This window comes from Lolium rigidum, chromosome 5 (assembly GCF_022539505.1).
Source record: "Lolium rigidum isolate FL_2022 chromosome 5, APGP_CSIRO_Lrig_0.1, whole genome shotgun sequence".
NCBI classification, from domain to species: Eukaryota; Viridiplantae; Streptophyta; class Magnoliopsida; order Poales; family Poaceae; genus Lolium; species Lolium rigidum.
In genome coordinates this window covers 234,507,697-234,526,005 of record NC_061512.1, presented here as the reverse complement: position 1 = coordinate 234,526,005, position 18,309 = coordinate 234,507,697, and the positions used below count along the sequence as shown (strand labels likewise).

At 46.9% G+C, this 18,309-nt stretch overlaps 1 protein-coding gene and 1 pseudogene across 2 annotated transcripts; both read left to right on the top strand.

Moving 5' to 3' along the window:
• Nucleotides 1–215: 215 nt before the first annotated feature.
• Nucleotides 216–6,533, top strand: LOC124653563 (chloroplast envelope quinone oxidoreductase homolog). Of its 2 annotated transcripts, none has more exons than XM_047192623.1 (5): nt 216–284; nt 1,435–1,576; nt 2,070–2,158; nt 2,252–2,977; nt 6,446–6,533. In XM_047192623.1, exons 1-4 carry the CDS (start codon nt 216–218, stop codon nt 2,963–2,965), a joined length of 1,014 nt encoding a protein of 337 aa, XP_047048579.1. In that variant the 3' UTR covers nt 2,966–2,977; nt 6,446–6,533. The 2 variants fall into 2 exon arrangements, with proteins under 2 accessions (XP_047048579.1, XP_047048578.1); XM_047192622.1 differs by lacking the exon at nt 216–284 and adding an exon at nt 1,227–1,353 and having other exon boundaries at nt 6,446–6,522.
• Nucleotides 6,222–7,703, top strand: LOC124653564 (annotated as a pseudogene).
• Nucleotides 7,704–18,309: the final 10,606 nt, after the last annotated feature.

Here is an 18,309-nt window from a genome sequence, read left to right as displayed (position 1 = left end):
AACACGAGATATGTCCAGCGCTATACTCTCCGCGGCATGCATCGGTCGCAGCAGCTGAGCCACACCGTTGGATAGGTAGCTGATGGTTCAGGCACCGGCACCGCAAGAAGGGCCAAGTTCCGTCCACGAGTGCCACCAATATGTATCAGCATCAGCGTATTGCACACCACCCACCAGTCTCTCTTTCTTCACTCTCTCTCGGCTAGTGCGCGGCCATGGCGACTCCGAGGACCAAGAAGGCCGTGCAGTACGACAAGTTTGGCGGAGGAGTGGAAGGCCTCAAGGTACCTACGCTTGGTTGATCCAGAATCTCGGATGCACGGCACTAGACATCGTGCGTGTTCTTCGATGTGTTTCACTGACGAAACTAACTCTGTGGTTGCCGGTTAACTTCATTCAAGCTCCACTCGCTAGGTGGTTGAAGAACCTATTAGTATTTTGTATTTAGATTACTTGTACTACTTTTGGTGATTATTAAAAAATCGGTGATATTTTCGTAAAAAGAATGTTAGGCTTTGTATTTTTGTATTTAATCTTCTTCCACTATTTATTATCGGTGTTATGCACCTTAGCTCAGAACATGCCAGGACTTTATGCTTTTATCTTCTTGATGCGAACTTTTGGGTTTAATAAAAGTGCTCTTTTGTCCAGAAAGAATATAAACTGTGATTTTGTACCCAAAAAACATTGACCATGTAACATATTCCGAATCTTGACATATTTTTTTCAATATTGACAACCCCTGAGCCCACTGGTCCAAAGAAAAACCTCCCCTGCCGGATATACATGTCTCTCCGCAATCATCTAATCCCAACCTCTTGTTCTCACAAAATAATTATATTATAAATAAACTAAAAGAATATGTACTTGTTTATATTTTATGCTGAAATTACATAATTTTATTTTGCTTTTCATGATTAGACATGGTACAAAATTTGTATCATACTTGTGCCTCAAACCTGTGATAGACTTACACCGAAAGCAGGAGCATTTTTTTCTAGAATCAGTACAACATTTGGGAGAATTACCACAAGAAGGTATGGCTACAGCCTAACACAAGCAAAAGAAATGAAAAGGTAGAGAAAAGCCGAGACGAAACATGTCCAGCGCCACGGTGTACCCTCCGCGGCTGGGCGACACCGTTGGACGGCCAAGTTCCGTCCACGAGTGCCACCAATATCTATCAGCATCAGCGCATTGCACACCACCCGCCTGTCTCTCTTTCTTCACTCTCTCTTCCCCTGTTTTCATCTCTTCCGCACGAGCACGCAACAGTCCGCGGCCATGGCGACTCCGAGGACTATGAAGGCCGTGCAGTACGAGAAGTATGGCAGAGGAGCGGAAGGCCTCAAGGTACGCGCCCTTGGTTCATCAACCTCGACGCAGAGATGAACTGAACTGAAGTACCGAACATTACTGGTTGATTTCATTCAGCATGTGGAGGTGCCGGTCCCGTCGCCGAAGAAGGGCGAGGTGCTGCTGAAGATGGAGGCAGCCAGCATCAACCCCATCGACTGGAAGATCCAGAAGGGCATGCTCCGGCCCTTCCTCCCCGCCAAATTCCCCTTCACGCCAGGTAATCTAGCTTCAGACTGGCACATGGCTACAGAATTCAGTTTCAGTTTCGTGATCAAAGTTTGTTGCCGCAACAATGGCCAACAGAAACCGCATGACGCCGGCCGGCTGATACTGGAGATATCATTTGGCTGGTGATTATGATCCAGGGACCTGTCACAAATGACAGACATGCTCTTCTTTCTGATCAACTTCTTGAACTGACTGAAATCTGCAGCTAAATCGGAAAAGAAGCTTAAAATCGGTACTCATTCAAGCAACTGCTGCAGAATTTAGATGTAGACAGAATTCTGGAAAATTTACATCATTGCAGTATACATGATTGGCTATCTTCAAAATTTTGTTTTAAATATTTTAAAACTTTAAAATACAAATTACGAGTGTTAACAAATAAAAAACTACGCGTAGTTCGGCCTCTGTTTTAAATTTTCCGACATCCCTCTATTTTGCTAAGTGCTCATGCAAGAACTCTTTGCCATTTGGGAAACATGCAGTTGGCGATCTAGCCGGCGAAGTCGTGGAGCTGGGCAGCGGCGTGACCGGCTTCAAACCAGGCGACAAGGTTATCTCGATCAGCTTCCCGGTAAGGACGACGCACCACCAGATGCTACCATTCCGTCTGTACCGAACAGTAAAAACCCAGTGCTCTGATTTGTGAAATGATCGGTGGCTGCAGAGCGGCGGCGGACTCGCCGAGTACGCGGTGGCCCCAGCGGCGCTCACGGTGGCGAGACCGCCGGAGGTGTCGGCCGTCGATGGCGCCTGCCTGCCGGCCGCCGCCAGCAGCGCGCTCCAGCTGCTCAAGGCCACGGGGGTCAGCTTCGACAAGAAGACGTCCGGCTCCACCGGGCCGAAGAACGTGCTGGTGACCGCGGCGTCCGGCGGCGTGGGCCACTACGCGGTGCAGCTGGCCAAGCTCGCCGGCCTACACGTGACGGCCACCTGCGGCGCGCGCAACGTGGCCATCGTCCAGGGCCTGGGCGCCGACGAGGTGCTGGACTACAAGACGCCCGAGGGCGCGGCGCTGCGGAGCCCGTCCGGCAGGAGGTACGACGCGGTGGCGAACTGCGCGGCGGGGTTGTCCTGGCCGGCGCTTAAGGCAGTGCTGTCCGACGAGGGCGGCACGGCCGCAGACGTCACGCCGGGGGTCCGCGCCGCGCTAACGTCGCTCCTGCAGAAGGTGACGTTCGCCAAGAAGAGGCTGGCGCCGCTGATGCTGACGCCCAGGAGAGAGGAGAAGGAGTGGCTGGTGGAGCTGGCGAGGCAGGGGAAGCTCAGGACGGCGGTGGACTCGAGGTACCCGCTGAGCAGAGCGCAGGAGGCGTGGGCGAAGAGCGTCGACGGGCACGCCACCGGCAAGATCGTCGTGGAAATTGGAGGCGCGGAGTGAGCATGAGTCACTGTATGAATTGATTATTTTTTTTTTTTTTTTAGAAATGGGAGCATCGCCCCAGCCTCTGCATCAATAGATGCACAGAGCTGTTTTATTGCATAGTTTAATATTTAGAAGTTATACAACTCAAGAGACACATAAGGTGTACGTAAAACTTAACCAACGGAAAATAAAAAAGAAAATATAATTATGCAAGTTCCAATCTCTTAATAGGCTGCCAGCCACCCTGGTTGTAGATATCCCGAGCAACCGTCTCCAGACGGCTGCATCCAGAATCCATATGCGCACGCTGAGCCTCCGGTAGTAGGTATGACCATTCGTGGATCCAGTGCGTAACCATACGGATAACCTGTAAAAATTTAGCATTTGAGCTTCTGTTAAAGACAATATCATTGCGACAATTCCATATAGCCCACATCAAAGCACAAATACCCGTTCGAATCTGTGCTTTAGATATTTTATCAACACCATTTAGCCAATTTCCAAACATATTTGTAACATTGGCCGGTGGAGGAATATTAAAAGTATGCTGGATTGTTCTCCAGATTAGCTTTGCGAAGGGACAATCGAAAAATAAGTGGTTTATGGTTTCATTAGAGCCACAGAAAACACAATTCTTACACCCATTCCAATTTCTTTTTGCGAGATTATCTTTTGTGAGAATTACTTTTTTATGAAGGAACCAAATGAAAATCTTAATCTTCAGCGGTACCTTTATTTTCCAAAGATATTTGCGCAAGAAAACCGTATGACCATTCATCATGTCTATGTACATGGATTTGACCGAAAAAACACCATTGGTAGTTAATTTCCAGACAAAAACATCCGGGTCTTCCGTCAAGTTAACCCTGATTAGGCGCTGAAGTAGTAGTAACCAAACCTCCCATTTATCAGTAGATAAAGTTCTCCTGAATTCGATATTCAGAGGATTACTCGTTAGAACATCTGAAACCAGAACGTTTCTCCGGCGGACAATGTTATACAACGAAGGGTATTGCTTAGCTAGCGGTTGGTCACCTAACCATATGTCCTCCCAAAAGCGTGTATTTTGACCATTACCAACTTTGAAAGAGCCGCGAGAGAAAAAATCATCCTTAACTCCCATGAGCCCCTTCCAAAAAGGAGAATCGGTGGGTTTTGTTGTCACTTGTGACAGCGTTTTAGTCCGGAGATATTTATTATGCAGCAACTCCTGCCATACTCCATCCACATTTAAGAGTTTAAACATCCACTTACTGAGTAGGCATTTGTTTTTGAGATCTAACACCTCCACCCCGAGACCCCCTTGATCTTTAGGTCGGCAAATAATGTTCCACCTAGTCAGCCGATATTTACACCTATGCTCATCATTTTGCCAAAAAAACCTTGACCTGTAGAAGTCTAATCTTTTCTTTACCCCTTTAGGTATTTCAAGAAAAGATAACATAAACATCGGTAGGCTAGTTAGGACGGAATTAATAAGTACAAGTCTATCTCCGTATGAGAGTAGCTTTATGAATTGATTATTAGCATGATGCGACCATTGGTAGCTACTAGGATAAAGCCCGTGCTTCGCACCACCCATGGCGCGGTTAGTGTCGAGTACACTCATACCTCTTTATTTCATGGCTCTCATATTGTCCCTATTGCACCACCCATCGAGAATTTATGACAAGCGAAAACACAAAGTTCTTGAAAGAATTATACAACGGATTGTTTTTTTGGGAAAATTTGGTGCCGAACACCGTTAGTTTTCAACGTTAGTTTTTAGCTATAACAAATGTGACACAGAATTGTAATGGTATCTAGAAAAGACACAATCAAACGGTGTGTTTCGGCAACGCTAGAACATAACGGTATCAAGCAACATTTTTTATAGAGAAAATCGTTCTTGACATGGTGAGATGCTACTAAAAAACCAGTATCAAGCACGAATAACAACACAATTCTATAAAAATGAGACTGAAATTGAACTAAAAACTTTTGAGGTGTGAGCAGTACCAGTTGTGTAATGCCATCAACTTTTACCTCTGAACGTTGCAGGTAGGAAAGTGGCAGTGATATCTGATATTCAAGGCAGAGGAAGCAGCGGCCATCACCCGATCTCCTTCCAACTTCTATCTCACGTTGCATCCACATTATTGACACTCAGGCAGTGCGCCTTGGGAATGGCACGCTTGCGCAACGCCACCAGAAATTGACTATGAAATCCTCACCTGTCTGCGAGCTACTGTGCGTCCGAGCCAGGCCGTCGCGCGTGTCCTTGTGCGTTCTCTGGCGAGCAGCCACCTGCAACATCTAGAGGTAGAGTGTCCGCTGCCGGCCATGGCACATCCAGGGGATGCACTCCACAAGCAGTTCACCAAGGGTCGATACTATCCGCTGGAAAATAATCAGATTCTGACTCTAAAATACAGCTCTTAGTGCTCAGCCTCCTCCCAAAATCTCAGTCCTACCGCCATTGCTAGTATCAGTAGGATAAGAAGTTAAGAACAAACCTCCCGAATTCCCCATATATATATATGAGCGTTACATGTAGTTGACCTGTAGGGCTGTAGACCGGACCTGATACCTGTGTTTGGTCCTGAACGGTTTGGTCTCACTTAGCGCGCTCAGCGATGCACCTTGGCCGGCTTAATGTGTTAGCTAGCTACAGAATAAATTTGTTATTTGCTAAAAGAAATCAGAGCGGCTAGCATGTCATGTGGATCTGCACCAATTCTCTCGTCGTGTCGATTTGCATGACCGTGAGCAGCTAGCTATTGGCGTGTGGATCTGCACCAATTCTCTGTAGCACGTTACAAATCATCAGTGGTAGCACATGAAAGAAAACATCTTTTCCAGCCCAATCTATCCCTGCAAGAGCGGAAAAGCAAAACACATAGCAATCTCTCGCGCGTTGAATTCCAAAATCCCCTCTCTCCTTGAAAATCCCCTTGACCATATCATGCAATAGAATATGCAGAATCACCGTTTGAGCCGGCTCCTCCTCGGGTGGCCTAATTTCTGGAATGTGTTCATTGCTGGTTGTCTGAAACCGCTCCCCTCGGACCACTCAATCTGCACCCCACGAGAGGCTGCTAGGCCCTCTGTGACAGGCACCACTGCCATCCAGCTTGCGATGTGTATTAAGGGTAATCTTGCATAATATAATTGAGATGTGAATAAAATGTTGTTTTAGTGATGAGAAGATAATAATGTGATATTTTTCAGTCAATTTTTTTTGGCTTGATTTTCTATTTAAGAAATGCGGTAGGGGAAACACCTACATCGACTTTTTCTAAATAATATGAAATTGAACCTAGGTGGTTAAGTTGTACATCCACTTCACTAACCATTTTAAATTGTGTGGTGGAGAACTCAAGTAATTTTTAACTTACCACCAACAACTAGCACAAGGACTACTTTTGGAAGTTGGTTGAATGATCGAGGTTACTGCCAACTTAATTCTCACATCCGGGCGTGAGTATGTTTTCCTTGTTGTTTTTCACAATATAGTTTTTCACTTGTAGATTGTTCACAAGGCTACACACTGGATCACATTGAATCCTGACTAGGTCTTTTCAATGTCGTGCGGATGGGCAAGCCCTTCTAGACTATAGTTGCAGATGGTTGGATCATTGGGTATGTTCAAGCCGTTTGTGAAGCTTAAGTATTATTGAAACCTTTGGTATTTAGGGTGTGTGCTCCGTGCATCTTTGTTATGTAGATGTCGAGTATAGCCTCTTATGATGTAGTTCCACCTCCGTTTTAAGTTTTCCGACATTCCTCAAGTGCTCATGCAAGAACCCTTTGCCATTTGGGAAACATGCAGTTGGCGATCTAGCCGGCGGAGTCGTGGAGCTGGGCAGCGGCGTCACCGGCTTCAAACCAGGCGACAAGGTCATCTCGATCGGCTTCCCGGTAAGGACGACGCACCATCCAATGCTGCCATTCCGTCTGTACCCAACAGTCAAAACCCAGTGCTCTGACTTTTGACTTCTGACACGATCGGTGGCTGCAGAGCGGCGGGGGACTCGCCGAGTACGCGGTGATGCCAGCGGCACTCACGGTGGCCAGGCCGCCGGAGGTGTCGGCCGTCGATGGCGCATGCCTGCCGGCCGCCGCCAGCAGCGCGCTCCAGCTGCTCAAGGCCACGGGGGTCAGCTTTGACGATAGCACGTCCAACGCCACCGGCCTGAAGAACGTGCTGGTGACCGCGGCGTCCGGCGGCGTGGGCCACTACGTGGTGCAACTGGCCAAGCTCGTCGGCCTGCACGTCACGGCCACCTGCGGCGCGCGCAACGTCGCCTTCGTCCAGGGCCTGGGCGCCGACGAGGTGCTGGACTACAAGACGAGGTCCTGAGCCCGTCCGGCAGGAAGTACGACGCGGTGGCGAACTGCGCGGCGGGGGTGTCCTGGCCGGCGCTCAAGGCGGTGCGGTCCGACGAGGGCGGAACGGCCGCGGACGTCAAGCCGGGGGTCCGTGCCGCGCTCACGTCGCTCCTGCAGAAGCTGTCGTTCGCCAAGAAGAGGTTGGCGCCGCTGATGCTGATGCTGATGCTGACGCCCAACGGCCCAAGAAGGAGGAGATGGAGTGGCCGGTGGACCTGGCGAGGCAGGGGAGGCTGAGGACGGTGGTGGACTCGAGGTACCCGCTGAGCAGAGCGCAGGAGGCGTGGGCGAAGAGCGTCGACGGGCACGCCACCGGCAAGATCGTCGTGGAAATTGGAGGCGCGGAGTGAGCACGAATCACTGTATGAATTGGTAGTACATTAGTAGCACGATGCAACCATTGTTGCAGATTTGCAACCTTCCAGTTGGCGATCTGGCCGGGGAAGGAAACAAGGTCATCTCGATCAGCTTCCACCGCCAGAGAGGGGAGGCAGGTGCTGGCTCTGTTCCGGAGCATCCGCATACGCGCGGGCAGGTGCCTCCAGCTACTCCCGGAACAGTACTGCTTCGCACACGTTCCTTGCCACGAAGAACATGCTGCGTGGTCCGGCCATGAGGGGCCGTTTGGTAGGTTGCATCTATTGCGTGGCTCACTGCGTCAGTGAGATGGGCTCACCTGCGCATCGCAAACGGGCCATGAAAGCCGGGTAGTTTGGTAGTCTGTGCGGTCTTTTCTGCACCGGAGAGGGAAGACATATCCCATCGTTTGGTTGCCCGTTTCCACTACTTTCTTCGCTGCTCGTGCAACCCACATCGTGTTTGGTTGCACATAGCCGCCTACATAGCCGCGTACTATGGTAACCCCTTCTCTTAGAGTGGTGAGGTTACCCAAATAACAACACACATCAAATTCAGTTCATCGCAAAAGGTGCTGATAATACACAGCAACTACTTAGTGGGCGATGCATCACGAGCGAAGCAACTACTTCGTGATGCATCACAGGTTCATCACACGAGGGGTTAGTATATACCACCTCGAACAAGTTCATCATTATAGACCGGAGATCAGGTTCACTACAAGAAATCAATCACCGAAGGACGTCTTCCATAGGACGCTTTCCAACTCATCTTTACGTGCAAGACAGAGGGAAAAAAATCGTGTGGTAGAGACTTACTTTGAGACGTTGTACAATTCGTTTTTTTTTTTCACATAGAAGGTGGTATTCCATTAGAGTGACACGTGACGGGTACAAATTGCAAACAGACCCTTTACAACACTCGCCTTAAAGAACCTAGAATTTGAAGATAAGGCCTGTAAAATTACAAAACACACCCCAGAACAAAATCTAAAAAAGCAATCAGGTCCTGGAGCTTCACCGTCACCGCTCGCCGGCATCCTCGAAGCGTCGCCGCCAAGGAATGGAGAGAAGCTGCTCGTCTGGTTTTCTTAGCATTATATACATACCATGAAGAATATGAACATTTGGAAAGCTCATAAGCAATCTGTAGTATTAAGGCACGAAAATCATGAAATTCATATGACTATTTCCAGAGTATTTGTATGTTGATCTATATATATCTGGATGCTTGATTAACTCAATCATATCTATTCCTTCTTTTCAAGTATTTCACTTCGATTTGCTATGAGAGATATAAGTAAACTATGGTGGCCTCGAAGACATAATTTAGTGAAGACATAGACGTGAACCATGCAAACTAATTGTTTTTATTCTTTGACCTTAATATAAAGACTTTATGTTACATTGTTCTGCAGCTTCGGGAGATTATTTGCATTTCTAATCTAGTCGTTGTTGTGAACTGAAATAATTGGCGCTTCAGGATGTTGTACTCATAAAAGCAATGCTAAGGTACGTTCCATTTTTTCTCCTCTAAGTTCTAAGCATGTTTCATCAGATACCACGAGCAATTATCTAATCCTCTAAAGTATTATTTATCTAACTGCATCCATGTATGTAATCATCGTAAGACTTGCTTTGATCAAGTACATAACAAAGTATCATTTTCGATGTACATGTTTTTCACACACTGAATCCTTAGTGTGTTGTCTGAACTAAGCTCTACTTATCTTCTGTTTTCTACAGAGGTAAGCACTCTATGTTTTCTACAAAATTAGTCTCTACTTACCTTTCGTTTTCTACACAAGCAAGCACTCTATTTTTCTGTATGGCTATTTAGTATTTGGTAATTCTTTTTCTTGCAGCAGCCAATGTGAACAGATGGTGCTGCATTTTGCAGATATACCGCTCTGATGGTAAAACACTCACGGCGTGTGCTCCATTTGTGCATGTGAAAAGTAGAACTTGCTATGGAAATTTATTGCAAGATACTACTTTATTTACTTTTCGATTGACTTTGTCTACAGTGAAATTGTTTGTGACGGTTTTAAGCAACACAGAATATTGCAAGACAAACCAGCACTCCAGCAGTAGTGGCGATGGAGAGCTGATGTACCATTGCTCCATCCGGAAGCTTGTAGAGATATTTATACTGATATTCCAACTAACATTGTTCCATTTTCTACAGTGAAATTACTTGTGATGGTTTTTAAGCAACACAGAATATTGCAAGACAAACCAGCAGTATGGCGATGGAGAGCTGATGTACCATTGTTCCATGCAGAAGCTTGTAGAGATATTCCAACTACTATAGAAGAAAGTGTACGAGATTTAGAGGATTTTGCATGGTCGAGTTTGTAATTGTTTCATGAATATGTTCAAATCGCGTGTAATGTACTGTTGTTCCCGATAAATAAAGCTTTTCCCCAAAGAATGCATTGTATTTTGTGTTATCGTGTTTGATAGCATATATATTATAATATCCTAAAACGTGAAAGGAATTTGTCTCAACTATAAAATAATTATTTTATGTAAAATAAAAAAGTGTATTACGATTCTTTAGGACGCAAGAACGTAAATTTAAAGACGATTTGTGGGAAAATCATCACAACTTCTCTAAAGGAATAGACACGCTTCTATACGCTTTACACAAGCGGCTCTACAAGCACATAATGACGCTTTAAAGCGTTTTAACCACCTAAATTTAACGTCTCTACGTGTCTTTTATGTTGTAGTGGTTGTAGCAAGTCCTAGCTAATGGAGGGATACAAGATCACCTCCCAAAATCAGCAGATCATGACGAAGGAAGCAGAAGCACTAAGCAGGAAACTGGTTGCGGAGTTAGGTCCTAAGCCAGCTTCTCCTCTTCGGTGGCTGCAGCTTACGGTACACGGCATACTCTGCTTCATTGTCTGCAATGAAGTCGATAGCCCTGACCAGCAAGTTAGGCTGGAACAGCCTTGCACACAAACCGGGGAGTGAAGATCGTCTTCATCTAAGCGTAGTTCGTGATTGGGGTGCCGACGTACTGACGGTGCTTCGGGTAGCGCTGCAATCCACAAGGAACAACTGTTAGTGCGAACGACATTCATAAATTTATACTTTCAAATCTATGCAGTAACTCAATGAGGCTTCGTACCTGGATGTACTCGTCCGCCATCCCTTCATCACCGCCGTAGAAACAACAACCATCTTCGCTCCAGTCCAGAATGCGATCGGATTTCATCTTTATAATGACGCTCTACTTCGTCCTCCAGTTTCTGATGTGGTTGTACAGTTGGACAGCGGTGACATGTACGCCAGCGAATACAAGAACATCCGCAGATATCTTCTTTATCTGCTGCTCCTTGAATCCCATGTTGAAGCAGATGCCGCTATGGACAAGCTAAACCAACCGGTTCAGCACAAACTCTGATAGCTCAGGTTTTCAAACCATAGCTGATTTGCTTGCAATCAGACATGGCTGAGCATTCACAATAGACGCAAACAGATCAGGAAAACCCAAAGGTATGATCTCCTACATGACAAACACTAGCAACTTCGATGGTATCTTCAGAAGTAGGTAGCAAAGTATCCACACCATATTTTCACATGAGCTATTATTTGTTCTCACTGTGTTTTTCATCACGGCCTCGCTGCCACAGTTTTGTTAACTTGACATTTCTTATTCACCTTATATACCTTACACAAAAGTAGTATATGATCATTGGCTAGTGCATAGTAGTTTTGATTCCCCAAAGGTATGTCATTTGAAATGTCATGCAGTTTTATTTTTAGGAGCAGTCAACATGTTATATATCTTCAAGTAGGAGTACTTCTGAACTCTCAAATAGAGGCTGAGTTCTTTGAGATAACTATCTGTCTCTTACTGGTCGGTCATTTTTTATATTCTACATTTTTTGTGGATTAGTTCATCTGAATTTGATCCCATTATTATGCTTGAATTTTATTATTTGAGTGCAGAATTAGCATTGGTGTTTCGGAGTTAAAAAATTGGGCCAATTCTATATGGTTTGGCTCTCGCTTTGATGATTCTTCGGCTCTACCAATTGATCCTGTTATAAACACCAATTTAATTTCAGCTTTTTATTTACAGGCATGGTCATTTGAATCTATATATCAATCGTCCAAGGTTTGACCTTCCTTGGACCTTGGTGAATGCATCTATTTTTTTTTCAGCTCTTCCGCGTTGATCTTTGTTGCAATATGGACGGTTCTCACTTGTTTCTTCCCGTATGTAAGTATTGCAATATTTAAATCGAGATCCAACATAACATTTTCTCTGTATGATCACCGATTTCAGATACTAACAATTTTTCACGCCTCTGGCACTGTATTTCTTTATAGCATTGTTATTCTTTCTGTGTACTTATAAGCAGTGAGTGTTCTTAAAATCCATCTCTTCTCTTTTCATCAGACCAACCAACTTCCATTCACTGGATATTTGCTAAATTGTCTTTCGGTTACGATTGTTAACATTCTACCACCACACTGCCTACATGGCCGCATGCATGTATCTCTTCTCTTTTCGTCCTCGGTGTTCATCTCTCACATGAGCTGATTGGCATGCTAATGTCCCGCCGCAGCGCTCCGGGAATCATCTAGTAATAAGCTATGACTCACGATGCACGTCAAGCTGACTAGAAAAGCCTAATCAACTTGGTTATGCTAGTACGGTAAAATTATTGCTAACAAAGTCCTTAATTATATATACAAGGAGATCAGATACACGCGCTCCACCTCTTGACTCTTGTACAGCTGAAGAAACTGACCGGATACAGTCGTTCGAGGAACTCGTCTTTCTTGTACAGCTTCCAAAGTGCAGATATGGCAAGACATCTTCAGAAGATCAGAACACTGCAGGTTGGATACATTTCAACAACTACAGATCGAGAAACAAACCGGATCAACAGATCATGGTATCATGAAATAATCGTTCGTTAATGAAACCTGCAAAAATACCAGTACTATGTTTAGAGCAGCTACATCCCCGTATCTATACCTAATAATAAAGGGAAAAGGGTTTCTTGTTGGTCCGTTTTTTCTTACCCCTATTATTCTGTAAAAATTACGGGCATTGCCACCGCTGAGTCGCTAAGTGAGAAAACGATTCGCTGAAACTTCCTTTGGCCCACCAACCACCCCTGCGCCTTATCCTTTCATACTTTCCACCGAGACGACCAGCAGCAGCGCCGCCGGCTGCCCTCCGCCTGGTTTTTTGCGCGGTTATATCAGCGGACAACGCCAGACCGGCACACGCACACCTCCCGCGCCTATCCCGCCCGCCCCAACCTCCCCGCGTCCCTGCTCCCACCTGCGTCAACACCATCGGCTCTCGTGGCTTGGACCTCTCCGCGTCCCTGGACCTGGAACGCCCACCATCCTGATTCTTGGGTAGACCGGCGAAACACCTCACTCCGACCCTGGCAACGCCAGGCTAATCTCTAAATCCCACTACGCTGCAGTCTCCAACACACTGACGGGAATCATCATGCAACACCCACTAGTAGAAAACAGGGCTTTCGTGTGAGCCTTTTGTCGCGGGCGCGCCAGCACCCGCGACAAATGGCCTGGCCACGTCGCCCCGAAACCATTTGGAGCGAGCCGGGCCTTTTATCGCGCCCTTTTGTCGCGGGCCGTATCACAACCCGCGACAAAAGGGGTCTGAGCTCTGGCGCGTCCTGCCAGCACCCCTTTTGTCGCGGGTCGTAATACGGCCCGCGACAAAAGGCCATGCCTATATATACACGCAGCCAGCCCCCCCCCCACCTCCCTACATTTTTTTCCTTGGTGGTGAAAGGTGGAGGTGTATGCTAGCTCATTTTTTCTTCATGTGCACAAGAGGTGTTTGATGGAATGCTTGTGAGGGATGCCACTTGATTTTATTTGATAAGATTTCTCCTCTTTTTGATCCTAAAAGGTTAGCAACTATTTTCTCGTATATACATAGTCCGTACAATACTAATTTTAGCAAGGTTATTGCATCTGATACACTTATGATGCAGATGAGTCATCCATGGATGTACGGTAACCGATGTGCTCCCGCTTTCAGAGAGGGCGTGAATTCTTTCCTCGCTTGTGGCCGAGGCCAACAAGTCGAAGCAAGGTTTTATGTGTTGTCCATGTCTGAAATGTAAGAATGAGAAGGATTACTCTTGCTCAAGAGACATTAAGAGCCACCTGCTTCGGTTTGGATTCATGTCCAGCTATAATGTTTGGACCAAGCACGGAGAAGAAGGGGTTATGATGGAAGACGGCGATGAAGAAGAAGATAACGATGACCAGTACCGATCTATGTTCTCTCGAATGCGATGATACCGCAATGGACGACAATGAAGAAGAAGGAGGTGAAGAACGGGCATCGGATGATCCTGTTGATGATGATCTTCGTCGGGCCATTTCGATGCAAGAAGAGACTGTGGCACGGATAAGGAGAGGTTGCAATTCGACAAGATGTTAGAGGACCACCACAAATTGTTGTACCCAGGTTGTGAAGATGGGCATAGAAAGCTGGGTAGCATATTGGAATTGCTGAAATGGAAGGCAGAGGTCGGTGTGACTGACTCGGGATTTGAGAAATTGATGATAATATTAAAGAAGCTGTTTCCAAGAAATAATGAATTGCCCGCCAGTACATATGAAGCAAAGAAGCTTGTCTGCCCTCTAGGATTAGATGTGCAGAAGATACATGCATGCATTAATGATCGTATCCTCTACCGCGGTGAGAAGTACGAGAATTTGAATAAATGTCCGATATGTGGTGCATTGCGGTATAAGATCAGAAAAGATGACCCTGGTGATGTTGAGGGCGAGCCACCCAGGAAGAGGGTTCCTGCGAAGGTGATGTGGTATGCTCCAATAATACCACGGTTGAAACGTTTGTTCGGAAACAAAGAGCATGCCCAGTTGTTGCGATGGCACATGGAAGAACGTAAGAAAGACGCGATGTTGAGGCACCCCGCTGATGGTCGGCGGTGGAGAAACATCGGGAGAGAGTTCCCGGATTTTGCAGGTGAGGCAAGGAACTTATACTTTGGTCTAAGTACAGATGGCATGAATCCTTTTGGGGAGCAGAGCTGCAGTCACAGCACCTGGCCCGTGACTCTATGTATCTAGAACCTTCCTCCTTGGTTGTGCATGAAGCGGAAGTTCATTATGATGCCAGTGCTTATCTAAGGCCCAAAGCAACCGGGGAACGACATTGACATGTACCTAAGGCCATTAGTCGATGAACTTTTGGAGTTGTGGGCCAAACCAGGTGTATGTGTGTGGGATGAGCACACCGAGCAAGAATTTGACCTACGAGCGTTGCTATTCGTAACCATCAATGATTGGCCTGCTCTCGGTAACATTTCGGGACGGACGAACAAAGGATACAATGCATGCACACACTGTTTAGATGAGACTGAAAGTAAATATTTGGAAAAAAGCGAGAAAAGTTGTGTACCGGTTCAATCGTCGTTTCCTTCCGCGCAAGCATCCCTTAAGGAAAAAGGCAAGCATTTCGATGGCGAGGCGGACCGCCGTCCGAAGCCTATCCCCCGTAGTGGTGCTGATATATTTGACATGGTCAAGGATTTAAATGTTATCTTTGGAAAGGGTCCAAGCGATCGACCTGTTCCGAAAGACGCCGACGGACACGCGCCCATGTGGAAGAAGAAATCTATTTTTTGGGAGCTAGAATATTGGAAAGTCCTGGAAGTCCGCTCCGCAATCGACGTGATGCACCCGACCAAGAATCTTTGTGTGAATATTCTAGGTTTTCACGGGCGTGTATGGAAAGACAAAAGATACGAGCAGAAGCACGGGAGGACCGAGGAACGTCATAAAGGACGAAACGGCAATCATCCGGGGCAGTTTGTAGGGCCTGCCGACTACGCTCTTACCAAACAAGAGAAGGAGATCTTTTTTGAAGCCCTATTCGGTATCAAGGTTCCGTCCGGTTTCTCGTCGAATATAAAGGGGATAGTAAATATGAAGGAGAAAAAATTCCAGAACACTGAAGTCCCATGATCGTCACGTGCTTATGACACAATTGCTTCCGGTTGCATTGAGGGGACTTCTACCGAGAAAATGTTCGACTAGCCATTGTGAAGATATGTGCATTCCTCAACGCAATTTCTCGAAGGTAATGGATCCGAAACTTTGTCGGGATTACGGGAAGATGTGGTCGAATGTCTTGTCGGCTTCGAGTTGTTGTTCCCACCATCCTTCTTCAATATTATGACGCACCTCCTCGTTCACCTAGTTGAAGAGATTAGAATTCTCGGTCCTGTATTTCTACACAATATGTTCCCCTTCGAGAGGTTCATGGGAGTCTTAAAGAAATATGTTCATAACCGAGCTAGGCCGGAAGGAAGTATCTCAAAGGGCTATGGAACCGAGGAGGTCATTGAGTTTTGTGTTGACTTTCTTCCCGACCTTAAGCCGATTGGTGTTCCCGAATCTCGGTATGAGGGGAGGCTGACTGGAAAAGGCACACTAGGAAGGAAATCAAGGGTGTGCAGGGACAAGATTTCTTTCAATCAAGCACACTACACAGTTCTATACAATTCCATCTTGGTGGCTCCGTACATCGAGAAACATAAGAATGCTTTACGAGAAATAAACCCGGGCCAGCCCGAGTCCTTGATTACACGTGAACACATGAATACCTTCGGCAGTTGGTTGCAAAGACATCTCATTAATGACCCATCTGCTGTGGAGCAGCTGTACTTGTTGGCCAGGTTACCATCTTCAAACATATGTACATTCCAAGGGTACGAGATAAATGGGAATACATTTTACACGATCGACCAAGATAAAAAGAGCACCAACCAAAACAGCGGTGTCCGCTTCGATGCAAAAGACGAGAATGGGCAGACCACCACATATTATGGATACATAGAGGAGATATGGGAACTTGACTATGGTCCCACTTTTAAGGTCCCTTTGTTTCGGTGCAAATGGGTGAAGCTCAGCGGTATACATATTGACGATAAGTACGGTATGATAACGAGTGGATCCCAACAATCTTGCGTACCTGGACGAGCCATTTGTCCTAGCCAGCGAGGTGGCTCAAGTTTTCTACGTGAAGGACATGTCTAGCAAATCAAGAAAAAGAAATCAACAAAAGAATACATCAACCGAGGAGCCAAAGCGCCACATAGTTCTTTCGGGGAAAAGAAACATCGTGGGAGTAGATGACAAGACGGACATGTCGAGAAGATTATAATAAGTTTAAAGAAATTCCGCCCTTCACGGTGAAAATTGACCCAAGCATCTTACTAAATGATGAAGATTCTCCATGGCTACGGCGTAGAAGATCACAACACTAGATGGCGATGTAATAATGTATTCTTCATATATAGTTCCCAAGACAATCTCTACATTTATGTAATAATGAGAACCCTTTCCCCAACACTGTTAGAGGAGACGGAGTCTTTCACGGGCTTGCAGGGAAATTTTTCGAGGAGCAGCTTCCGAAGATGCCGTAGGGCGTGTGCACCAACGACATCTTCGAGAAGCTGCGCCACGGAGATTTCCCAACCCTTTCCTTCATCCATGGGAATGAAACCGTGCTTGGCTTGTTGATGCGCTTGGCAAGGCGTATCGATGCTCCTTTTATAGGCACGGCACCGCTTCTACTTTGTCTTGTTCCTTCGACGGGCGTCGTGCGCTACATGCTTTATCTCATCGAGCAGGTGCGTCCTTATCCTGCCGACAGCTTTAGTCCCGGTTGCAGCCACCAACCGTGACAAAAGGTTACCAACACATCCTTATCCTGCCGACAGCTTTAGTCCCGGTTGCAGCCACCAACCGTGACAAAAGGTTACCCGCACATCATCCCCCCAGATAAAGCCCTCGTAGATAAGCCTCCCCAGTCTTTTGTCCCGGTTTGAGCCTCCACCCGGGATGAAAGTTTCACGCGCCACTTCGTTCCCGCCTATTTTCTTCCCGCATTCCCGCCATTTTTCCACTATATATATGTAGGCTTGGACTCATATCTGCAAACCTCATCACTCTCTCCCATGGCTTCCATCGTATGTCTAACACCCCGGGAGGCGGAGGCGCTTTGCGCCTCGAACTACCCCTGCCCGCCCGGCTACCGCGTCCCGACCGGCTGGTTGCTTCGAGCGTCGGAGGCGTACCGGTCCCTCCTATCCCTCTAGGTGTGCCACGCGAGATGGCCATCACGAACCACTACTATTTCGAGCTCACGCCCGAGCAGGCGGAGGAATCCCCGGTGGCATCCCGACTACAGCCCGACTTGGGACAGCTTCTTCATCAATCGGCGTGAGAGGGCGGTTGCCGAGTACGAGGAGGACGGCCCGCCTCCTTCGAACTTCAATGAGGCCGGCCGTCGGATGTGGTGGCGCGGCCGGACTCTCCAGAGCGTCATGGCCTATCGTGGCCCCCGCCTGCGCTACCCTCAATCCCAGCCCACGCGTGGTCATCCGCCGAGGTTCGACAACCGCGACCCCGATGCTAGCGACGATGACGTCGGCGACTATGATGACTACAGTGGCGACTATTATAGGGCTAGGCACGACTATGATTGAATGGCTCCAACATTCGAATCGGCCATGTATCTTATTTTTCGGTTGAGCTCTGTACTTTAATTTCGGTTCAATCGTAATAAATTTCGTGTCA